The sequence below is a fragment of the Bos indicus genome, chromosome 4 (genome assembly GCF_029378745.1).
Source record: "Bos indicus isolate NIAB-ARS_2022 breed Sahiwal x Tharparkar chromosome 4, NIAB-ARS_B.indTharparkar_mat_pri_1.0, whole genome shotgun sequence".
Taxonomy (NCBI): Eukaryota; Metazoa; Chordata; class Mammalia; order Artiodactyla; family Bovidae; genus Bos; species Bos indicus.
The window spans coordinates 91116991-91143276 of record NC_091763.1 but is presented as its reverse complement, the minus strand read 5'-3'; the positions used below and the strand labels follow the sequence as shown (position 1 = coordinate 91143276).

The window sequence follows — 26286 nt, the reverse complement described above, 5'->3', positions numbered from 1 at the left end:
TCCATGTTTAGCAGCTTAAGACAAGAAAACATTTACTAGCTCACACAGTTCCTGTAGATTGGAAATTCAGAAGCAGCTTAGCTGGGTTTTTCTGGCTCAGGGTCTCTCATGAGTTTGTGGTCAAGGTGTCAGCTGGAGCTGCAGTCATCCGAAGGCTTGCCTGGGGCCAGACAATTCACTTTCTGGGTGACACCCTCACATGCATGGCAAGTCGGTGCTGGTTGTTGGCGGGAGGCCTCAGTTCCTTTCCATGGGGCTGCCGGAGAACTCTCATGATAGTTTAATTATTTCCCTGAAGTGAGCAATCCAAGAGAGAAAAAGATACAGGCCAAAATGTCACTGATGACCTAACCTCAGAAACCACATGCCATCATTTCTGGAATATATTATTGTTTACACAAATCAGCCCATTTAAAGTGGGAGAGAACTCCATGAGTGCATGATTCCAGGAGGTAAAGTTATTGGGGGGCATCTTGGAGCCAGGCTATCACAGGATATGGTGATTTTTCCTTTAACTTGTTATAGAGCTGGTCTTGGAAAAATACTTTTTCATTTTGTTTTGTTTTAAACATTCCTTCAGCTCTTATCTCTGTGCCTCTTTGAGCAATCCTTTATTTCCAGATCTCAGCACTTTCAAGTTGGCTCCTTCTACCTCAGGGGTACCCCTCACATTCTTCCTTCCTCACAAATTCAATAAATATTTGAGGATGAATTGAGTGTCCATCATTGTTTGTCCACATCAATGAGCAAAATCACTCTGTTCATAGAGCTTACCTTTTATATAGAAGCTGCTTGTCATAGTAAATTGTTGATCTATAATTTCTGTTTTTTTTCCTATAGCATTTGTGAGATTTGATGCTATTTCCAGGTAGATGATGTCAGAATTGATTTGACTTATAGGAGAAACAGCTAGTACTCCAGAATTTCTTTGTGGTTTAGGAAACCCCTTTTGCCCTGTCCCCCACATTGGAATTGGGTCCAGAACCTTTAGTAAAGCAATTTAAGGTAAGGGGTCAATGACTGGCAAAATTCCTTTAAAATAACACTTTGGTTTTAATAGAGGTATTCTATGGTCTAATTCAAAAGAGTGAGATGGAACCCTAAGGCCTTGACACAGAAATCCTACTAGGGGATCTCACTCATTTGTATCAATTTCATTGCTTTACGCCTACTTTTGTTCAATGGAAACATCATCATCAAGCTGTCTCACTCAGCATGGTCTTTTCCCCAATGTGAAAATGCAAGGCTGAGGGGCATAAGTGAATCTGAATGTTAAACAGAGGCAAAACCATTCATATAGTTGTCACTATGGACACATGAGGAGTGTCAGAGATTAAAGTAGCTAGTTTTGCCATTTCCTTTCAAAATTGACACAGTGAGATTTGAATTTCCCCAAATATGGTAGAAAGACTTGATTCATTGTTTATATGTGTATTTATATCCTAGCCAGTATTTCAGGGCATTTATATCTGAGTTTAGCTCTAACAGGTTTCTTTCCATAGGACTTTTCTTTCTTTTTTTTTTTTTTTCCATTTTAAAGCTGTTTAGATCAATGCATCTTTCTCCAAATGTCAGATTGGTCAAAATCAAGGAGGTAAATGGAAAGTAATGACACTCATCAAGTTGATGATGTGAATGATTTATTGGCCCCAATCCTTTAATACTTTCATAAAGTCAGGGAAAGAAACTCTGGGCTCTTATTATGGTAAACTGTCCTGTCAGCATTCAGTGATTTATTACAAACCTGTGGCTAGGATTAGGATATTATAAATGGGGGGAAAATGGAAGGCTCATTAATATTTTATACCCACAGGTGGAAGACATGCAGTGGGCCAATAGAGAGCACACTCACCCGGCGTCGGTCTGCAGCCTGCCCTGTAAGCCCGGTGAGAGGAAGAAGACAGTGAAAGGAGTCCCTTGCTGCTGGCACTGCGAGCGCTGTGAAGGTTACAACTACCAGGTAGATGAGCTGTCCTGTGAACTCTGCCCTTTGGATCAGAGACCCAACGTCAACCGCACAGGCTGCCAGCTAATCCCCATCATCAAACTCGAGTGGCATTCTCCCTGGGCGGTGGTGCCTGTGTTCGTTGCCATCTTGGGAATCATCGCCACCACCTTTGTGATCGTGACCTTTGTCCGCTATAACGACACGCCTATCGTGAGGGCTTCGGGCCGCGAACTTAGTTACGTGCTCCTCACGGGGATTTTTCTCTGTTATTCAATCACCTTTTTGATGATTGCAGCACCAGATACCATCATCTGCTCCTTCCGGCGGATCTTCCTAGGACTCGGCATGTGTTTCAGCTATGCAGCGCTCCTGACCAAAACAAACCGAATCCACCGAATATTTGAGCAGGGGAAGAAATCTGTCACAGCACCTAAGTTTATCAGTCCTGCATCCCAGCTGGTGATCACCTTCAGCCTGATCTCCATCCAGCTCCTGGGAGTGTGTGTCTGGTTTGTTGTGGACCCACCACACATCATCATAGACTATGGAGAACAGAGGACTCTAGATCCGGAGAACGCCAGGGGAGTGCTCAAGTGCGACATCTCTGATCTCTCGCTCATTTGTTCACTGGGCTACAGTATTCTCTTGATGGTTACTTGTACTGTCTATGCCATTAAAACAAGAGGAGTTCCAGAGACTTTCAATGAAGCCAAACCCATTGGATTTACCATGTATACCACCTGCATCATTTGGTTAGCTTTTATCCCCATCTTTTTTGGTACAGCCCAGTCAGCAGAAAAGGTAAGAAATGCATTTGCCAATCGTTTTCCTGGATTTAATTTCTTCCTTTAGGATGTTTCCCCTTCTTTCTCATTGGCTCACTTATATTCTTCCAAGAATCCTGGTGTGTTATATATATGTAAGGTCGCTTTGCTCTGAATATTTGTAGACTGAAGCTGATTTTCCATGAAAAACATTTTAATGTGTTTTCCTTGGTGAGGTTGAAGATTGACAGAGCTCACATCACTTTCTTGGTCCTTTCTTCCAGCTCTGTTATCAACTAACATAGATGTTATTTTCCAAATGTTAAAAGAGGAAAGGAGAAAGGGCAGACATGATTCAGAGGAGTGAGCTATGCCAGAGGTATCTCAATGCATGACAAATGCCTCCTTTTCTGGTTCTAATGTGACTCTGAAAGAAAGCTATTTCTTAATAATCATGATGGTTTTAATCATAGAAGCAAACTTCAACAATACAAAGAAATTAAATGGCTTAGTTCAATCTGAACCATCTTACTATGTCTCTTTAGTCTCCATTCTTATCATTTTTCCATATGTAGAGGATGGTGGGGAGGGTTTAAGAAGCAATGGATAATTATATAATACAGTTTATATTTTTTTAGAAGTTGAAGATCATTTGAATTTCCCCAAATCATTTTATTTTGTTACTAATCTTCCATAAACTTCTCCATATAAAACACTGCATGTAAAGAACATCTGTGTTTGAAAGGAAATATGTGCTGAACTGGGTGTGTATGTATGTATGTATAGAAAAGCAGAGGATTAATGTTAACCATGAATTCAAGGTTCGGGTGGTGTGCCGGAGACAGACAGCTTATAAAACAAAGGCAAATGCTACCGTTCTAAAGGGATAGCTCTTCAGCCTTAATTGTATACGAGAAAGTTCTTTCTTGGTGTAAAGATGTAAAGATTGTCCCATTCTCTATCATTAGAAGTCATGAGGAAGTCAAAACATCTGGGGTGGGGTTGGGAGTGGCGATTTTATTCCCTGGGTTCTAACATTCCAAGTAAGGTCCTACATAACTCTTAAAATTTCAACTAATTCAGAGGAAAAATACTCAACAAGAGCACGGAGAGCTCATTAGTATGAGCATTCATCCCTTACTCAATCAATGTGGTCTTCAACTTTGAAAGATAAAAAACGTACTTCAGGAAATGCGCCAGTGAATAGAGCAACTTTGCCGTGGGTTCCAGACCGGTGACCTTTCTTGACTTGACTGATCTGATGGAAGTCCTTGAGAGTGGCAGGAAAGTAAAGTAAGACAGTTTGGGGCTCTAAACCTAACAACTAGAAAACATTATATTTTGGCATATGCAGATGGGAATCTATTAGGATCAAACTTGTAAATTTTACTTAGGAAGAAATTTGTGTCTCTGAACGTTTATTAGATCTGTTTGGCCATGGTTAGTTGGACTAGTCGGGAAAAACATTTTTCAGGGTCTGGAAATGTCCACATTATGTGAATTATTAATAACATCAATTTAAGTGGTACTTGTATTTGTGTTTGAATATATACTTCTTTTTTAAATATATTGTTTTACCTGGAGAAAGCCAGAGAGAGTTTATTTTGCTTTCTTGTGGATAACAGATTTTTTCCGCTGTGCTGGGTCTTTGTTGTTGCTTGGACTCTTCTTTAGTTGCCGTGAGTAGGGGCTACTCTCTAGTTGGGATACCCAGACCTCTCATTGTGGTGGCTTCTCTTGTTGCAGAGCACAGGCTCTAGGCACATGGACTTCAGTAGTTGTGGCTCCCGGACTCTAGAGCACAGGCTCAATAGTTGTGGCGTAGGGGGAACCCAGTTGGTCCACGACATGTGGGATCTTCCCCGATCGGGGATTGAACCTTTGTCTTCTGCACTGGAACGCAAATTCTTTACCATTGAGCCAGCAGGGAAGCCCAACAATAAATATACAACCAAACAAAATCTCCTGAGCTCTGACATCTAACTCCTTTTTTTTTTTTTTGCTTTCACTCCCTTTACATTTTATAAATGACAGCCTGCTCTTACTTTTCATGTTGTGACTTCAAGGGCTTGGGGAAGCAAATATAAGTGCATATAAGATGTTATTTCTATTTAGACAACTCTTTCAGTGACTTGATTTTTAGAATAAATAAAATCATGGTCCTATATCAAGCTATTGAACACCTTCATAGTAATTCAAACATGGATCATGCTAAGTTTTTTTTTTTTTTTTTAAGGTAATTGAAAAAAAAAAAGAAAGACCACTGAATCTCAGATCAGAAATTCTGCAGAGTTGCAGCTGTCCCCTGAGGAGCAGTGGTGGAGATAGTAAGAGACATTTCAGGATGAAATGGACACATGAACAAGTCAGGGGGTGGAGGCTGCCCAGTGCTGCAGGGACTATGGGAGTTGTACCACTCCATCCAAGAACCTGGAGTTTATGTACATACTTATGGATGTATCAGTGCTTCCCGAGAGATGACTGAATACTAGCTAGCCAGAATTCCTTTTCCTCTTTTAGCTTTGTGGAATCATAGTAAGTCAAAGAAGCACAATGTAAGACCAATTTATAAAATATGCTAATTGGAATTGTTTTGTATTGATAATATGATTGAATGTGGAGATGACTGAAGCAATCAGGATGAAACACTAATTTTAGGAGTTTTCAGAACATTGGAAAGTGCTCAAATTGTTTAGTTAGGCTTGGAGATGCTTAATTTAGACCAGCTCTACATCAAGAGCTATTATATGATAAGTAGCTGAGATTTACTACTGAAGTATTTTGTATAATACACTTATGTGTCATCCTAACACTTCACATTCAAATTTGCCTCCTGCTATTCTCTGTCAAAGTATCTCTAATTATTCAAAACAATACACAAAATGTTTGAAACTGTTTATTTTTTTTTTGCATTGCTAAAATTACTGACACAGATATTAAAAGTGAATATAACATTTATATCTCTAAAGGCAGGCTTTCTCTAAGTTTTATTGACTTTGGAAGACCAAAGAGTGGGTCAGTTCTCCGCTCTCATTTATAATGCTCAGCCAGTTAACTCCGTGTTATCGGCTTGAAGTATTCACAACAGTCAGGCGGCACACACAGCCATTAATTCAGCAGATCCTTATTGAGCATTGTGCTAATTATTGAGCCATGTCAGTCTGCTTCCCAGAGCCTTCCCTGTACAAAGGCCCAGCCTGGCTCCCAGCCGATGCCGTCTGACGCCTGCCAGCTCCAGCAAGTGCCAGGCTCAAGGGCAGGAGAAAATCAGGCTCAAGGGCAGGGGGAGGTGGTGAGGAGTCAGATGTGAGATGAGAAAGCCAAAAAAGAGCTATGCATCCTGTGACACAGAATTTATGATGTGGAAGATAGCAGAAGAGCAAAATTTCTTCCAGTATGCTTTGAATACTGGAAATGACAACCCACTCCAGTATTCTTGCCTGGAAAATTCCATGGACAGAGGGACCTGATGGGTTACAGTCAGGGTTGCAAAGAGTCAGACACGACAGCTACTAACACTAACATACCATGCATTGAATTCTGTTTCATAGAGACATATCTATAGGAGAAAACCCATCTAGCCACATAGGTCTCTCTGAAATTATTATAGAAGTAGGAATTAAAAGTAAAATTAGTTGAATAATTTAAACAGATGTTTTAGAAAATCTCTGAGTAAAATCAAGTTATAAAGGGATTTTTGTATCATTCATGAGGAAAGAAAGCTCTCTGAAGTATATCTTCATTCAATGACAAAACATCATTTAAATTTCCCCGCATCCTTTTTCTTTCAGATTTTAAAATCAAGGTGAATCATACTTTTTCCTAATACATTTTAGTGACATCATTTATTAGCTTTGTACCTAGTGCTGCATTCTACTAAATCATAGTTTAAATACACTTTTTTTTTTTTCTATAAAAAATCAGCCTGAGGGGAGGGGCGGAGACACTGAGGCATGGACAGGGACCAACGTGAACTTTCATAATTAGGTTGAAAAAACAAAAATTAAAAATATAATTAATGTAATAGTCAGGAAGAGAATACTCAAGGGTGGTTTAGGGTTGTTAGGATGGCAGAAATCTCTTACATACATATTTTACCATCTCTAATTGGGTTCACAAAGCCTAGATAATCAGACAAAGGTTATGACACTGCCAAGCTCCAAGGAACACAGTGCTTCAACCAGAGCATAGGGTGGAAACAAAACAAAATACCCTAAAGACAGGAAAGAAAATAAAGCTCCAAAGTGTCAAACAGCCCATATGTCCTGAACCAACCTTTCTTCCTTCACCTGGATGAGTCGTGCAGCCTCTATCTAGTAGCCTAAGTCAGAAACCTGGTGTTATGTTAGACCCCTCCATCTACTCACATTCACCCCTTTATTTCCTCTTCTCACCTTCAAATGTCATCCTTTATTAATTCATGGAGGGCAACTTGTGTCTGTCTGATGTGTATCTGAATGAATACATCTCTTAACATTACACATTACATTCGTGTAATATGCTCTCGACAAATGCCTATTGAATGAGGGAATGGAGTGCCTTCCTTGCACATTAATAACATGATATAATAATAAAAATGCTTGCTTGTTATTTTATTATTTAAGTTAGAGCATGCCATAATGGTAACTTTATATAGTGATCATATTGTGATTCCCATTATAACTTTTTTTTCCTGAAAAATATTTTTCCTTGAATGATGGGCCAAGTGCATTTCTTTAAAAATTTTTGTCAGTATCACTTATTGTGATATAGGACTGCTAAATATTTAGGGAGAAATATAAAAACGAATTCTTAAAGTTGTCCTTAGTTCTGTCTAAAATGCACAAATCAAAGGAGAATTGATGCTGTCTTCCCAGATGCTTTTTGCATGACAAAAGCATTTCCCTTATGCTTCCACTCAATCTGTTGATAAGAGCAGAAGAGGGCAGGGATGCAGAGGTGATGAGTGGAGACAGGAAGAGTGTGAACTCTGGAGTGGGAGGATGTGGGTTCAAATTCTGAAGCTCTGCTGAATTAGCTGAGAAAATGCAGTGAAGTGGCTCCATTTGTGCAGATAGGAATACATTCCCTGGAGAATGCAAACACAGATATAAAGCAACATGAAGCATTTGCCTGCCATCTGTGCCCAGCCCTATTCATAAACTAAGGCAGACTTGACTTCGTACCATCTAGGAAAGGGCAGGAAGGTGATTGACTTAAAAAAATCCTCTCGTCCCATTATGGTATGTTTTTGTATTAATAGATACCTCATGGTAGTTTTGAGGAGGGCATGGCAACCCACTCCAATATTCTTGCCTGGAGAACCTCATGGACAGAGGAGTCTGGCAGGCTACAGTCCATAGGGTCGCAAAGAGTTAGACACTACTGAAGTGACTCAGCACACACACAAGCATGGTAGTTTTGCTGAGAGTTACATGCTATGAGTCACAAGATGTATTTAGCACATGATAGGCAATCAACAGAAGTTGGCTGTATTTCATGAGGGCAGAAATCATATTTTATCTTGCTCACTATCATATCCTTGACACCTAGCATAAAACGGCTTGGAATGGGTTCTCCAGAAATATTTGTTTAATGATTAAATGCATTTAAAATTATCCAGATAATTGCATTAATTTCTCCAGCCATTTAGACCATGTCTGTGGAGCATCCCAACCAGATGTACTTTTTCAAACACAGGTAAATCACATAAGATTGCCTGAGGGTAAATCACATAAGATTACAGAAGTTAAGAATCTTCAGGACTAGGAAGAGAGAGAAAAGAGTGTTGTTGCTCTGAGGCAATATGTAACTGCTTTCATATATTCAGCAGAAAATACTAGAAGAAAGGCAAGTGTCATCAGAAACTGGTTGCTAAAATACTTGGGTTAAAACTGAAAAGTGAATAACTCTAACAAGAGTTGTGCGAGGTGGTTCTGAAAACAATGATAAAGTCCCTGCTTTGAGAAGTAATACAGATGAGAAAAAACAGCCTGAAAACCTGAGCTAAGAGTGTCAATATAACCTAGACAGCAATGGAAGTAATTTTCAGAGGAGATCAGACCAACCATAACTGTCTCCTAACTTTTTCTCCATTTCTGTGTAAAGAAAGGAAGGAAAACAGTGATCAGTATCCATCTTGTGTGTCTGCAATTATCATTAACTTTACAGAGTTTTCTTTCCTTGTTCACTTACAGTCATTTGAAGCTGATTCCTTTAAAGGTTTCACAGTGTCCCACATTACAGAACAATTTCAGGTGTTATGGGAGATTCTGTCTAATCAAGATTAATCATACCAGCTTGTTACAGCCAACTCTGAAAGGAAAAAAAGAGAGAGAGAAACAAACAAAAAAGGCTGGAAAAGAAAACATTTATGGTAGCTCATTTATGCATTTGCTAGTGGCTCAGTCTGTTAAGAATTTGCCCTGCAATGCGGGAGACCCGGGTTCCATTCCTGGGTTGGGTAGATCCCCTGGAGAAGAGAATGGCAACCCACTCCAGTGATCTTGCCTGGAAAATTCCATGGACAGAGGAGCCTGGCAGGCTACAGTCTATGGGTCACAGAGAGTCAGACACGACCGAGTGACTAACACACACTTTATACACTCAGTAAAAATGATATACTTGTGAAGATATAGAAGAAAGAAATGAAATTGAGGAGATTCTGAGGCACACTGTGTGTGCTAAGTTGCTTTGGTCGTGCCTGACTCTGTGCAACCCCGTGGACTGTAGCCCGCCAGGCTCCTATGTCCCTGGGATTCTCCAGGCAAGAATACCGGAGTGAGTTGCTATGCCCTCCTCCAGGGGATTTTCCCAACCCAGGGATCGAACTCACCTCTCTTATGTCTCCTGCACTGGTAGGCAGGTTTTTTTACCAGTACCACCACCCAGGAAGCCAAGGCACAATGTAAGCAAGCCTAAGTAACCCTTCTAGAAAAGACTGCCGTAGCCAGGCTTACTACTTTTTTTTTCCCCCATTTGTTCTGCATATTACTGCTGCAAAATATTACCAACTTAGACATGTAGGGAAACTCATTGTAGGGGTGCCTATTTTATTAGATGCCAAAAAGAAATATTTGTGCAATGAACCTAGCCTAGATTCCATGATCCCACTTTTTTGGGTGGCTTAGAGGAAGCTGTGTGGTTTGGGGCTACTTAATTTAAGCATTTGGCTATTGGTGAGGTTTGCACCTCCATCTTTCTCTTTTTTAATTGAAATTGAGTTTACAAAACTTTGAATTTTCTATGTCCATTACAATAAATTATTAATTAACACTTAAATAGTCAACCTGGAAGTTTAGTCTTCAAGCTTGCATATCTCACTAAAATGGTTTAGCTTTCTTAATATCTTTGAAATGCTGGAGAACTAGATTTGATTTAGCCCCAAATGTGAATATTTTCTGAGATATAGTGACCATGACTTTATTTCAAAATGTTTAGCAGGAATGCCATACAGACTTATTTTTTTCTCTATAGGCAGAACTTTAATGACAACCCAGACTGTTGATGGTACAGAATGCAGTGACTAATTTACTTATGTAACTTCAAATTGCATTTTCCATGATTCAGTAGCTGCTTATATCTCATGGAGCACACAGGGTGCCAGGAAGAGCAGATTGCAAGCAAATAGTTCCTTTTGGCTGTAACCATATATCCATTTTTATGTTGGGAAGTTTTTTACAGTCTCTAAATGCAGTATCACATGGATTGGTACCATCCACCTCATGGTGCAGAGAAATAGTTAACCAAATATTAGTATAAATTCCAGGCTATTTAAAGCAAATGCAAAGCAGACTTATGTGCATCATTTAAAGAAATATCAAAAAATAGTCTGGTTTCTGGTTCAAGATATTACCTGGCACAAATATATGTAAGACTCTTGAGAGTCCCTTGGACTGCAAGGAGATCCAACCAGTCCGTTCTGAAGGAGATCAGCCCTGGGATTTCTTTGGAAGGAATGATGCTAAAGCTGAAACTCCAGTACTTTGGCTACCTCATGCGAAGAGTTGACTCATTGGAAAAGACTCTGATGCTGGGAGGGGTTGGGGGCAGGAGGAGAAGGGGACGACAGAGGATGAGATGGCTTGATGGCATCGCTGACTCGATGGACGTGAGTCTGAGTGAACTCTGGGAGTTGGTGATGGACAGGGAGGCCTGGCGTGCTGTGATTCATGGGGTCGCAAAGAGTTGGACATGACTGAGCAACTGATCTGATCTGATCTGATATATATATTTCCTCTAAGGTGATAATGAAATGAAAAAAAAGAAAGAGAGAAAAGGAAACTAAAATAAAGGAAGAAAAAAGAGATGGGAGAGAGAAAGAAGGAGGAAGAGGTGGAGGGAGACAGAGAGATCGTTACCTTTTCTGAGAAATTGTGGATTTAGTTCCAGACCACCACAATAAAGCAAGTCACCTAGATTTTTCTTTTTTTGTTTCCCAGTGCATATAAAGGTTCTGTTTATACTATAGACTATTATCTTTGCAATATTGTCATATCTAAAAAAATGTTTATTACTTAATTAAAAATACTTTATGGCTAAAACATGCTGTCATCTGAGCCTTGGGCTAATCATGTCTTTTGGTTGGTAGAAGGTCTTGCCTTGATGCCAAGGGCTGCTGGATAATCAGGGTAGTGGCTGATGAAAATTGGGGGTAGGCGATGGCAATTTCTTAAAAGAAGACAGCAGTGAAACTTGCCTCATTGATTGACTCTTCCTTTCAATGCTGTTTGATAGCATTTAATCCAGGGTAGAACTTCTTTCAAAATGGGAGTCAATCCTCTCAAACCCTACTGCTGTTTTATCAATTAAATTTATGTAATATTCTAAATCTTTTGCTGTCATTTCAACAAGCTTCACAGCATCTTCACTAAGAGCAGATCCTATTTAAGAAATCACTTTCTTTGCTCATCCATAAGAAACAACTCCTTAGCCATTAAAGTTTTATTGTAAGAGTGCAGCAATTCATTCACCTCTTCAGGATCCATTTCTGTTTTTTTTTTTTTTCTTAATTTTTATTTTCAGTACATTAAATTAAGTCATGTACATGACTAAAAAAATTACATTTTTTCCTTTTTAACAAAGTATAACATAAAAAAAACCCAAAACAGAATACTTGACATTTACAATTCAAAATCAAATCAAATTAGAATATTAAATATTTACAAAACTACATCTTTTAAAAGCACTTACAAAATTACATGCAATTTTATAGAAATGGCATAAAAGAATGACTCAAAAATGGGAGAATTTTCCTTTAGTCCTAAAAAGAAAATATATCCAATACAAGCTGTGAAGATTCTTGAGTATACGAGGACTTCAGTTTCAGGACCAAAGTCAAAGACAGGCCCCACTTCTAATTCCACTGCTCCTGCTATATCCACCTCATCTCTAGCTATTTTCTCCACTGAAGTCTTGGACACCTCCAATTCTTCTATGAGAACTAGAACCAACTTCTTCCATGTTCCTCTTAATGTTGGTATTTTGACCTATTCCCATAAATCATGAATGTTCTTGATGGTATCTACGGTGGTCCTTTTCAGAAGCTTTTCAATTTGTTTTTTCCAGATGCATCAGAAGAATTATTATCTACAGCAGCTATAGCCTTATAAAATATATTTATTTTTTAAAATATAAATTTATGTATTTCAATTGGAGGCTAATTACTTTACAAGGCTGTAGTGGTTTTGCTATACATTGACATGAATCCACCACGGGTGTACACGTGTTCCCCATCCTGAACCCCCCCTCCCTCTTCCCTCCCCATCCCATCCCTCTGGGTCATCCCAGTGCACCAGCCCCGAGCATCCTGTATCATGCATTGAACCTGGACTGGCGATTTGTTTCACATATGATAATATACATGTGTCAATGCCATTCTCCCAAATCATCCCACCCTCGCCCTCTCCAACAGAGTCCAAAAGACTGCTCTATACATCTGTGTCTCTTTTGGTGTCTTGCATACAGGGTTATCCTTACCATCTTTCTAAATTCCATATATATGTGTTATTATACTGTATTGATGTTTTTCTTTCTGGCTTACTTCACTCTGTATAATAGGCTCCAGTTTCATCCACCTCATTAGAACTGATTCAAATGTATTCTTTTTAATGGCTGAGTAATATTCCATTGTGTATATGTACCACTGCTTTCTTATCCATTTGTCTGTTCATGGACATCTAGGTTGCTTCCATGTCCTGGCTATTATAAACAGTGCTGCAATGAACATTGGGGTACACATGTCTCTTTCAATTCTTGTTTCCTTGGTGTGTATGCCCAGCAGTGGGATTGCTGGGTCATATGGCAGTTCTATTTCCAGTTTTTTAAGGAATCTCCACACTGTTCTCCATAGTGGCTGTACTAGTTTGCATTCCCACCAGCAGTGTAAGAGGGTTCCCTTTCTCCATCTCCAGCATTTATTGCTTGTAGACTTTTGGATAGCAGCCATTCTGACCGGCATGAAATGGTACCTCATTGTGGTTATATTTTTATATAAAATATAGTTCATAAATAATAAGACTTGAAAGTGAAAGTTTAGTCACTCAGTCGTGTCCGACTCTTTGCAACCTCATGGACTGTAGACTACTAGGCTCCCCCGTCCACGAGATTTTCCAGGCAAGAGTACTAGAGTGGGTTGCTATTTCCTTCTCTAGAGGATCTTCCTGACCCAGGGATCAAACCTGGGTCTCCCACATTGTAGGCAGACACTTTACTGTCTGAGCCACCAGGGAAGTCAGGGAATAAGACTTGAAACTCAAAATAATTCCTTGATTCATGGATTGCAGAGTGGATGTTGTGTTAGCAGGCAAGAAAATAACATTAATTAACATAATAATCATTGTACATCTCCATCAGAGCTCTTGGGTGACCAGTTTTATTGTCAATGAGCAGTAATATTTTCAAAGGAATCTTTGTTTCTGAGCAGTGGGTCTCTATAATCTGCTTAATATTCAATAAACCATGCTGTAAACAGATTTTCTGTCGTCCAGAATTTGTTCTATTTATGGAGCACAGGCAGAGTAAATTTAGCATAATTCTTAAGGATTTTTACAATGGCAAATGAGCATTGGCTTCAAATTAAAGTCACCAACTGCATTAGTACTTAAGAGAGAGTCAGTATGTGCTTTGAAACTTTGAAGCCAGGCATTGACTTCATGTCTCTAGTTATGAAAGATACCTAGATGACATTTTCCAATATAAGGTTGTTTTGTCTACACTGAAAGTGTGTTTTTTTATGTAGCCACCTTTATTAATTATCTGAAATGCATCTTCAGAATAAATTGCTACAGTTTCTACATCAGTACTTGGTGCTTCACCTTGCACTTGATGTTATGGAGATGACTTCTCTTCTTACACCTCATGCACCAGCCTCTGCTATCTTCAAACTTTGCTTCTGCAGCTTCCTCACTTCTCTGAGTATTAAATGAATATAAGAGAGTTAAAAACTTGCTCTGAATTAGGCCTTGGCTTAAGGGAATGTTGTGGCTATTTTGATTTTCTATGGAGGCCACAAAAACTTTTTCCCTATTAGTAATTAGGCTGTTCCACTTTCTTTTCATTTATGTATCCACTGGAGTAGCATTTTAATTTCCTTCAAGAATTTTTCTGTCACATTCACGACTTGGCTAATTGTTTAGCATAAGAGACCTACTTCTGATCTGTCTTGGCTTTTGACACACCTTCCTCACTAGGTTTATATTTCTTGTTGTTCAGTCATTCATTCATGTCTGACTCTTTGCAACCCCATGGACTGCACCACCATACCAGGCTTCCCTGTCCTTCACTATCTCCCAGACTTTGCTCAAACTCATGTCCATTGAGTTGGTGATGCCATCCAACCATTTCATCCTCTGCCATCTTCTCCTCCTGCCTTCAATCTTTCCTAGCATTAGGGTCTTTTCCAATAAGTTGGCTTGTCCCATCAGGTGGCCAAAGTATTGTATTTCTAGCTTGATTTAAAGTGAGAGACTTGCAACTCTTCCTTTCTCTTTATCATGTAGAGACCATTATAAGGTTATTAATCGGCCTAATTTCAGTATTGTTGTGTCTCATGGAATAGGAAAGTCCAAGAAGAAGGAAAAAAAAATAGGAGAATAGCTAACCTTGTAGGTGAAGCAGTCAGATATATTACTATTGTTCAGTTGCTAAATCCTCTCTGATTCTGCCACTCCATGAACAGCAGCACACCAGGCTCCTCTGTCCTCCACTGTCTCCCGGAGTCTACTCAAATTCATATACATTGAGTCGGTGATGCTATCTAACCATTTCATCCTCTGCCACCCCCTTTTCTTTTTGTCTTCAATCCTTCCTAGCATCAGAGTTTTCTCCAGTAAGTTGGCTTCTCTTATCAGGTGGACAAAGTATTGGAGCTTTGGCTTCAGCAACAATCTTTCCAATGAATATTCAGGGTTGATTTCCTTTAGGATTAATTGGTTTGTTCTCATTGCAGTCCAAGGGACTCCCAAGAGTCTTTTCTCACGCCACAACTCAAAAGCATCAATTCTTCAACACCCAGGCTTCTTTATGGTCCAATTCTTAAATCTATACATGACTTCTGGAAAAATCATAGGTTTGACTGTTTAGACCTTTATCGGAAAAATGATGTCTCTGCTTTTTAATATTCTGTCAAGGTTTGTCATAGCTTTCCTTCAAAGGAGCAAGCATATTTTTATTTCATGGCTGCAGTCACCATCCACAGTGATTTTGGAGTCTAAGAAAATACAATCTGTTACTGCTTCCTCTTTCCCCCCCTTCTATTTGACATGAAATTATGGGACTAGATGTCATGATCTTATTTTTTTAATGTTGAGTTTCAAGCCAGCTTTTTCCTTTTTTCCACTTTATTTTATTTATTTATTTATTTTAATTGGAGGTTAATTACTTTATAATATTGCATTGGTTCTGCCACACATCAACATGAATCTGCCACGGGCATACACATGTTCCCCATCCTGAACCCCCCTCCCACTTCCCTCCCCGTACCATCCCTCCGGGTCATCCCAGTGCACCAGCCCCAAGGATCCTGTATCAAACCTGGACTGGCGATTTGTTTCTTATATGATATTATACATGTTTCCATGCCATTCCCCCAAATCATCCCACTGTCTCCCTCTCCCACAGAGTCCAAAAGACTGTTCTATACATCTGTGTCTCTTTTGCTGTCTCGCATACAGGGTTATCCTTACCATCTTTCTAAATTCCATATATTTGCGTTAGTATAGTGTATTGGTGTTTTTCTTTCTGGCTTACTTCACTCTGTATAATAGGCTCCAGTTTCATCCACCTCATTAGAACTGATTCAAATGTATTCTTTTTAATGACTGAAAAAGAATACGTGTATATGTACCACCACTTTCTTATCCATTTATCTGCTGATGGACATCTAGATTGCTTCCATGTCCTAGCTATTGTAAACAGTGCTGCGATGAACATTGGGGTACATGTGTCTCTTTCAATTCTGGTTTCATCGGTGTGTATGCCCAGCAGTGGGATTGCTGGGTCATATGGCAGTTGTATTTCCAATTTTCTAAGGAATCTCCACACTGTTCTCCATAGTGGCTGTACTAGTTTGCATTCCCACCAACAGTGTAAGAGGGTTCCCTTTTCTCCACACCCTCTCCAGCATTTATTGCTTGTAGACTTTTGGATAGCAGCCATTCTGACTGGCGTGAAACGGTACCTCATTGTGGTTTTAATTTGCATTTCTCTGATAATGAGTGATGTTGAGCATCTTTTCATGTGTTTGTTAGCCATCTGTATGTCTTCTTTGGAGAAATGTCTGTTTAGTTCTTTGGCCCATTTTTTGATTGGGTCATTTATTTTTCTGGAATTGAGCTGCAGGAGTTGCTTATATATTTTTGAGATTAGTTGTTTGTCAGTTGCTTCATTTGCTATTATTTTCTCCCATTCTGAAGGCTGTCTTTTCACCTTGCTTAGAGTTTCCTTCGTTGTGCAGAAGCTTTTAATTTTAATTAGGTCCCATTTGTTTATTTCTGCTTTTATTTCCAATATTCTGGGAGGTGGGTCATAGAGGATCCTGCTGTGATATATGTCGGAGAGTGTTTTGCCAATGTTCTCCTCTAAGAGTTTTATAGTTCCTGGTCTTAAATTTAGATCTTTAATCCATTTTGAGTTTATTTTTGTGTATCGTGTTAGAAGTGTTCTAGTTTCATTCTTTTACAAGTGGTTGACCAGTTTTCCCAGCACCACTTGTTAAAGAGATTGTCTTTTTTCCATTTTATATTCCTGCCTCCTTTGTCAAAAATAAGGTGTCCATATGTGCGTGGATTTATCACTGGGCTTTCTATTTTGTTCCATTGATCTATATTTCTGTCTTTGTGCCAGTACCATACTGTCTTGATGACTGTGGCTTTGTAGTAGAGCCTGAAGTCAGGCAGGTTGATTCCTCCAGTTCCATTCTTTCTCAAGATTGCTTCAATCCAGTTTTTCATTCTCCTCTTTCATCCTCATCAAGAGGCTCATTAGTTCCTTTTTACTTTCTTCCATTAGAGTGGTATCTTGCATATCTGAGATTGTTGCTATTTCTCTCAGCAGTCTTGATTCCAGCTTGTGATTCATCCAGCCCAGCATTTCCTATGATGTACTCTGCATATAAGTTAAATAAGCAGGGTGGCAATTTACAGCCTTGTCATACTTGTTGCCAATTTTGAACCAATTAGTTGTTCCATGTCTGGTTTTATCTGTTGTTTCTTGACATGCATACAGTTTTCTTAGGAAACAGGTGAAGTGGTTTGGTACTCCCATCTCTTTAAGAATTTTCCACAGTTTGTTGTGATCCACACTGTCATAAGGTTTAGTGTAGTCAATGAAGCAGAGGTAGATATTTTTCTCAACTCCCTTGCTTTCTCCATGATCCAACAAATGTTGGCAATTTGATCTCTGATTACTTTACTTTTCTAAATCCAGTTTGTACATCTGGAAATTCTCAGTTCACACACTGCTGAAGCCTAGTTTGAAGGATTTTAAGCATAAATGTGCTAGCGTGTGAAATGAGCACAGTTATACAGTAGTTTGAACATTCTTTGCATTGCCATTCTCTGGGATTGGAATGTAAACTGACATTTTGCAGTTCCATGTGGCATTACTGAGGTTACCAAATTGGCTGAAACATTGAGTACAGCACTTTAACAGCATCATCTTTTAGGATTTGAAATAACTCAACTGGAATTCCATCACTCCACTAGCTTTGTTTATAATAATGCTTTCTAGTGCCTGCTTGAGTTCACACTACAGGATGTCTAGCTCTACAGGTGCTGCTGCTGCTAAGTCGCTTCAGTCGTGTCCGACTCTGTGTGACCCCACAGATGGCAGCCCACCAGGCTCCCCCGTCCCTGGGATTCTCCAGGCAAGAACACTGGAGTGGGATGCCATTTCCTTCTCCAATGCGTGAAAGTGAAAAGTGAAAGTGAAGTCGCTCAGTCGTGTCCGACTCTTCGAGACCCCATGGACTGCAGCCGACTAGGCTCCTCCGTCCATGGCATTTTCCAGGCAAGAGTACTGGAGTGGGGTGCCATCCATTGCCAGTGACTACCAATTGTGGTTATCATTAAGACCTTTTTTTTTTTTTTGGTATAGTTCTTCTGTGTATTCTTGCTACCTCTTAATCTCTTCTGCTTCTGTTATGTTCTTACCATTTCCGTCCTTTATCATGCCCATCCTTATATGAAATATTCCTTTGATATCTCCAGTTTTCTTGAAAAGCTCCCCAGTCCTTCCTATTCTATTTTTTTCCCTCTGTTTATGTGCTTTGTTCATTTAAGGAGGCATTCTTATCTCTTCTTGCTATTCTCTGGAAGTCTGCATTCAGTTGGGTATATCTCTCCCTTTCTCTCTTGCCTTTCACTTCTCTTTCTTTTCTCCACTATGTGTAAAGCCTCCCTCAGACAAGCACTTTGTCTTCTTGCATTTCTTTTTCTTTGATATGATTGTAGTTACTGCCTCCTGTACAATGTTATGAACCTACATCCATAGTTCTTTAGGAATTCTGTCTACTAGATCTAATCCTTTCAATCTATTCATTACATCCACTGTAAGGGATTTGGCTTAGAACATACATGAACAGCCTAAGGTTTTCCCAACTTTCTTCAATTTAAGCCTGAATCTTGAAATAGGGATCTCTTGATATGAGCCACAGTCAGCCCCAGGTCTTGTTTTTCCTGACTACATAGAGCTTCTCCATCTTTGACTGCAAAGAACATAATCAATCTGATTTCAGTATTGACCTCCTGGTGATGTCCATGTGTAGAGTCATCTCTTGAGTTGTTGGAAAAAGGGTGTTTGCTATGGCTCGCATATTCTCTTAAGAAAACTCTGTTAGCCTTTGCCCTCCTTCATTTTGTACTCTAAGGCCAAACTTGCCTTTTATTCTGGTATTTCTTCACCTTGTACTTTTGCGTTCCAATCCCCCTATGATGAAAACAGCACTTTTTTTGGTCTTAGTTCTAGAAGGTGTTGTTGGTCTTCATAGAACTGGTCAACTTCAGATTCTTCATCATCAATGATTGGGGCATAGACTTGGGTTACTTTGTGGTTGAATGGTTTGCCTCGGACACAAACTGAAATAATTTTGGACTCCAAGTACTGTATTTTGGACTCTTTTGCTGACTATGAGGGCTACTCGTTTCTTCTAAGTAATTCTTGCCCACAGTAGTAGATATAATGGTCATCTGAATTAAATTTGTTCCTGTCCATTTTGGTTCATTGATTCCTAAGTCATCAATATTCAATTTTGCCTTCTCCTGCTTGACCGTGTCCAATTTATTTTGATTCATGAACCTAACATTCCAGATTCCTATACAATATTGTTCTTTACAGCATTGGACTTGACTTTCACCACCAGACATGTCCACAACTGAGTGTCATTTCTGCTTTTGCTCACCTGCTTCATTTTTTCTGGCTCTATTAGTAATTGTACTTCACTCTTCCACAGTATCATATTGGAAATCTTCTGACCTCAGGTGCTCATCTTCTGATGTCATATCTTTTTGCCTTTTTTTCATACTGTTTATAGGGCTCTCCAGGCAGGATTATTGGAGTGGTTTGCTATTTCCTCCTCCAGTGTGCCATGTTTTGTAGAACTCTTTACTATGACCTGTCCTTCTTGGGTGACCCTGCATGGCATGGTTCAGAGCTTCACTGAGTAACACGAGCCCCTTCATCATGGACAAGAGTGTGATCCATGAAGGGGTCGGACACATACATGTATCTCTATAAACTGACTGTCTTATACAGATGTAGTTCATGATGTAAGACAATTTAAAAAAGTAACATCATAGATCACCATAAAAATAATAGTGAAAAAGTTTAAAATATTGCGAAAATTACCAAAATGTGACACAGAAACATGAAATGAGAAATTACTGTTGGAAAAATGGTGCCGATATACTTGTTTGATACGGGGTTGCCACAAACCTTCAATTTCTAAAAAATGCAATATCTGTAACTTTAATGAAATAAAGACCAGTAGAACAGGGTATGTCTATATATTTTTGGAGCCAACATTAGGTAAAACAATTTGAGTAAATCCTGAAAAATAAATGTTGAATGAATCTGATTTATAGAGAAATTAAAAGAGGGAAAGCACAGCTCAAGAGATATAAATTATTCTAACTACAAAAATCTCAATAAATTTCTAAACCTAAAGTTAACATAAGGACTTGAAACAGGCCTTGGAGGGGCCACCAGGAAATTTATTTTAAAAGCTGAATTTTAAAATACATGGGCTAGTTGATCCTTCAATTCTCCTTAAATGAAGAGAGTGAAAGTGAAAGTCACTCAGTCCTGTCTGACTCTCTGCAACCCCTTGACTATACAGCCCATGGCATTCTCCAGGCCAGAATACTGGAGTGGGTAGCCTTTCCCTTCTCCAGGGGGTCTTCCAAACCCAGGGATTGAACCCAGGTCTCCCACATTGCAGGTGGATTCTTTACCAGCTGAGCCACAAGGGAAGCCCAAGAATACTGGAGTGTGTGGCCTATCCCTTCTCCAGGGGATCTTCCTGACCCAGGAATTGAACTGGGGTCTCCTGCATTGCAGGCGGATTCTTTACCAACTGAGCTATAAGGGGAGCCCAAATGAAGAGAGAATGTAGGTTAAAAGTACAAAATTCTCCTCTGAAAAATAGAGCTTATCTGATATGGAATTATCTTATGCTTCTAGTATGGGAATGAGGCATTCAAAAGAAAACAGTAGAATTTAAACTAATTTTATTCCAGAGAGGCATAGACAGGTGGAAAATAGGAAATGCAGCTTCTAGGGTAGAAATATGATAAATTTCTACACTTTTAGCATAAATTTCTCCAGGGATAGGTCCTCAGTCTGCTCACTTGTCTATATCCATGCATCTTTAAGAGAAGTCAGTCAGGTGAAACTAATTTATATGGGTCCATAGTCTGCCCATCCATCCAAGAAAATGCAACCTACCAGTAATCCTTATGAATCAACCTGGCTCTTTAATTATAATCATACATCAACAGCCAAAGATGTCACGATAGCAGAAGAGAACCAATAGTGTAATTTAAAAGGAAAACAGACACACACACACACACAATAAAAAAACAAAGCCAAAAGAGATTCAGAAAATATAAGAATATTTTTAAAAAATAGAATTTTAATTAACATTCTAAGAAATAATCAAGAGAATATTGAACATATACATATGCACATGTGTATGGTAGCTGTGGAAAAGATCAAAGGTCGATCAGAAGATAAGAAAATGACCCTAGAGATAAAAATTAGGAGCGTGAAAATAAAAAGCTGAACATCTTCAATATGAGGTGGCTAGGGCTAAAGACCAGAGTGATAATCTGGAGGGTAAAATAAAAGGCAAAAAGTGAAAGAAAAAAAAAAAAAGGAAATCATGAGGAACATTTAGAACACATTGAGCATACACCCAGGATTCCTACATATATCTAATAAATGTCTGAGAAAAAGAGAACAAGCAGGAGAAGAAATGATCTGCAAAAATAACAAGAAAAATTTCACAAAATAAAGATAGGCAGTTCTTAAAACTGAAAGAGCCACATATCTTAGTACAATTTTCTAACCAAGATAAATTTCTAAGAGATTTTTTTGGGGGAAGAGGTTGGGAAATTAATCCTATAAGTAATTAAAATTGGACCTCATATGCCTTCCTAGATTCTAGAAGGCAGTGAGTCAAGACTTTCTGAGGGAAAAGTATTTTAAACTTACCATTATAGAACCAGCCAAATTATCAATAAGTGTAAGGTTAAAAATAAATTTGGTTCAGAAAATCTGGTGTCTACACAGCTTATGTATGAATTATTCTAGATATAATCCAGCAAAATGTTTTTTTTTTAATTTTTTGTTTAAATTTTTTAAAAATTTTATTTTATTTTTAAACTTTACATAATTGTATTAGTTTTGCCAAATATCAAAATGAATCCGCCACAGGTATACATGTGTTCCCCATCCTGAACCCTCTTCCCTCCTCCCTCCCCATACTATCCCTCTGGGTCATCCCAGTGCACTAGCCCCAAGCATCCAGTATCGTGCATCGAACCTGGATGTTTTTTTAAAAAGCATATCCAATATGAGAAGAGTAACTTTGGCAATTGCATATGACCTAGAAGAAATGAAGAAATTTTGAAAGCAACTGTAGAAGAAAGCAGACCCTAGTTGTTTAATTACCCTTTAAAAAGCAGAGTTTTAATAATTATATTTATTCCTTCTCTGGGAATCCAGTCATGCTTCTTGGGTGAATCTGAAGGGAATAATATTTAGTAGCCATAATACATGCAGTTGTTTTTTTGTACTAGTGTCACACTATTAGAAGGAATCTAGGAACAAAAACAGAAATGTTAATTATCTACTGAAGTGAATGTAAATACCATAAACTCTGCTAAATTAAAAATAGTAATATATATATATATTATTTTTTTTTTTTTAATTGGGAGGTACTTAAAGATGGGCAATAGAGAGGGGAGTTGTGTAAGGGTATCATTCACTCAAATTTTACTACGAACAGTCAACAAATGTGATCTAAAATTCGTAACTCAAAAGATATAACTGCATTATTTAAACAGCAGCAAATAAAGAAACAGGTAGATAAGTAGTTAAATAAATAATAAAAGCTGTTCAAACTTGTTAACTCCATAAAATAGCATCAGAATATGGGGATATGGGTGATGGAGGGTTTTCATTTTATTTAATAAATAACTTGGATTTTATTTTTTAAAATAACAAATCTATGACAAAAATAGAAATCACTGCATAGAGAATAGTTTAAGTGAAAGTCTCAGGAAAAAAAATTTCTGCTTTTAGATACAGTAATAGGTGAGGGATTTTGATCTGTTTAAATGTCTCAAGATCTTTGGTCATCAAAAACAGTTTATGGCTTTCCTCTTTTTCAGTGCTAATGACATTAGTAAACAGATAATTATTAAATATCAGCTGGTGATTGCATTTTTAAATATTTGCTATAAAAAAGGACTTTTGCTTGGTGTTTCAGTTCCATCAGTCGTGTCCAGCTCTTTACAACCCCATGGACTGCAGTACGCCAGGTTTCCCTGTCCACCACCAACTCCCAGAAGATCACTCAAACTCATGTCCATTAAGTCTGTGATGCCATTCAACCATCTCATCTTCTGTCACACCCTTCTCTTCCTACCTTCAATCTTTCCCAGCATTAGGGGTTTTTCCAATGAGTCAGTTCTTCTCATCAGGTGGCCAAAGTATTGTAGCTTCAGATTCAGCATCAGTCCTTCCAATTAATATTCAGGACTGATTTCCTTTAAGATTGACTGGCTGGATCTCCTTGCAGTTCAAGGGACTCTCAAGAATCTTCTCCAACACCACAGTTCAAAAGCATCAATTCTCCAGTGCTCGGCTTTCTTTATGGTCCAACTCTCACATCCATACATGACTATTGGAAAAAACATAGCTTTGACTAGATGGACCTTTGTTGGCAAAGTAATGTCTCTGCTTTATAATATGCTGTCCAGGTTGGTCATAGTTTTATCCAAGGATCAAGCGTCTTTTAATTTCATGGTTGCATTCAACATCTGCAGTGATTTTGGAGCCCAAGGAAATAGTCTGTCACTGTTTCCATTGCTTGGCCATCTATTTCCCATGAAGTGAGGGGACCAGATGCCATGATCTTAGTTTTCTGAAAGTTGAGTTTTAAGCCAAATTTTCATCCTCCTCTTTCACTTTCATCAAGAGGCTCTTTAGTTCCTCTTCTCTTTCTGCCATAAGGGTGGTGTCATCTGCATATCTGAGGTTATTACTTATTCTCCCTGCAATCCTGATTCTAGATTGTGCTTCATCCAGCCCAATATTTCTCATGATGTACTCTACATATAAGTTAAATAAGCAGGGTGGCAATATACAGCCTAGATGTACTCCTTTTCCTATTTGGAACCAGTCTGTTGTTCCATGTCCAGTTCTAACTGTTGCTTCCTGACCTGCATACAGGTTTCTCAAGAGGCAGGTCAGGTGGTCTGGTATTCCCATCTCTTTCAGAATTTTCCACAGTTTCTTGTGATCCACACAGTCAAAGGCTTTGGCATAGTCAATAAAGCAGAAATAGATGTTTTTCTGGAACTCTCTTGCTTTTTCGATGACCCAAAGGATGTTGGCAATTTGATCTCTGGTTCCTATGCCTTTTCTAAAACCAGCTTGAACATCAGGAAGTTCACGGTTCATGTATTGCTGAAGCCTGGCTTGGAGAATTTTGAGCATGACTTTACTAGCATGTGAGATGAGTGCAATTGTGCAGTAGTTTGAGCATTCTTTGGCATTGCCTTTCTTTGGGATTGGAATGAAAACTGACCTTTTCCAGTCCTGTGGCCACTGCTGAGTTTTCCAAATTTGCTGGCATATTGAGTGTAGCACTTTCACAGCATCATCTTTCAGGATTTGAAATAGCTCAACTGGAATTCCATCACCTCCACTAATGTTGTTTGTAGGGATGCTTCCTAAGGCCCACTTGACTTTGCACTCCAGGATATCTGGCTGTAGGTCAGTGATCACACCACTGAGGTTATCTGGATCATTAAGATCATTTTTGTATAGTTCTTCTGTGTATATTTGCCACCTCTTTTTAGTCTCTTCTGCTTCCTTTAGGTCCATACCATTTCTGTCCTTTATTGTATCCATCTTTGCATGAAATATTCCCTTGATATCTCTAACTTTCTTGAAGAGATCTCTAGTCTTTCCAATTCTGTTGTTTTCTTCTATTTCTTTGCATTGATCACTCTTGTTTAGGAAAATACAAAGATAAGTGACTCGTTTTTTTTTGAAGTCAAGTAGGAGAGTCCCATGGACAGAGGAGCCTGGCAGGCTACTGTCCATAGGGTTGCAAAGAGTCGGACACGACTAAAGAGACTTAGCATGCATGTACACACACACGTGGGGCCAGACCAAACACACAGAGGCCTGGTACAAACAAGGGGAACATAATGAAAGCTAAATGCCTTGTGTAAAGCCATGAGGTCAGGGATAGTTAAAGAAAAGATCCTGTCCTCTTGAGAGATTGAGAGTCTCCATGAAGAACAGGGGGATTAAATCGGCCTCAAAAGTTGGAGAGTAAACGATGGAAACCATTTTCAAGGCAATAGGAGGTGTGGGTTTAAACTTTCAGAACAGGAAAAATAAGGGCATTGTATATAAAACTTTTGACTGAAAAACAGTTCTGAGTTTAGGATAGTCACAGGGAAAGCTGAGTGACCATATGTCCTGATTCACCCCATTGTTAATAGCACTCCTTTAGTCCAAACATGTATTTCCCAGTGTGAGAGCAACAAATTATATGGTTACCCACAAAATAAGGCTTGTCAGATAATTGGCAGCCATTCATAGTGGAACGTTTGCCAAAGCTATACTTTGTTGGTGAGGGACTTGAGTATATTTGAATCTTTCTGAGCGTGGTTGTATTCTTAATACAGTCCCATTTTGTGAAATTTCTCTGCCAGTGATGATTCTGATGAGTTGTAGTGTGCAAGGATAAGGAAAAAAGACAAAATATTACTGAAGAAATCTGGGCAAGACATATTGGGGCTTGACTTCTGGCAATGGAAAAAAGGGATTCATTTCCAGCTGAATTGGGAATGGAAGACAGAGTGGGAGATGAGGTGCTTGCACTGTGTGGTCAGTATCTGGGTGTGATTCTGAACCTTCTCTATCTAATTGGACTTCAAGAAAGAGCCCAGAGCTTCTCATCAGGTCTGAGCTGATGGAGAGAAAGCAATTCTTTTAAGTTGCTGATGACTGCCTCCTGCCAAGAGTGGAGAATGATATATGGTCCTAAAATAGTGAAATTGTGTAAAACTCAGTGCATGGATAAAAGCAAAGGGAAGAATGCAAGGATGAGAATATCTGGTAGACTGTGATTTTCAGGGAACAAAACTGCTACTAATATTCAAATGAATTTTTAGAGGAAACAAAAGGGTAACTTCTTTAGAAATAAAAGTCAAATCATTACAAAATGATTATGACTTCAACTTAAATATGTAACCACCATTGTCATGATATCAATTTGGACATTAGATAGATTTATATTCTGCTAATCTTGGGCAAATTTTAGAGTAATCTTGATTTTTCTCTGCTTGTCATGGT

At 38.8% G+C, this 26286-nt stretch overlaps 1 protein-coding gene across 1 annotated transcript in view; it reads left to right on the top strand.

The window, feature by feature from the left end:
- The window catches only part of GRM8 (glutamate metabotropic receptor 8), an 850055-nt gene that overhangs the window by 731336 nt on the left and 92433 nt on the right, over positions 1-26286 (top strand). The window contains exon 9 of the mRNA XM_019959027.2: positions 1814-2749. Within this exon, the coding sequence (XP_019814586.1) occupies positions 1814-2749 (936 nt within the window). The remainder of the gene's footprint in view (positions 1-1813; positions 2750-26286) is intronic.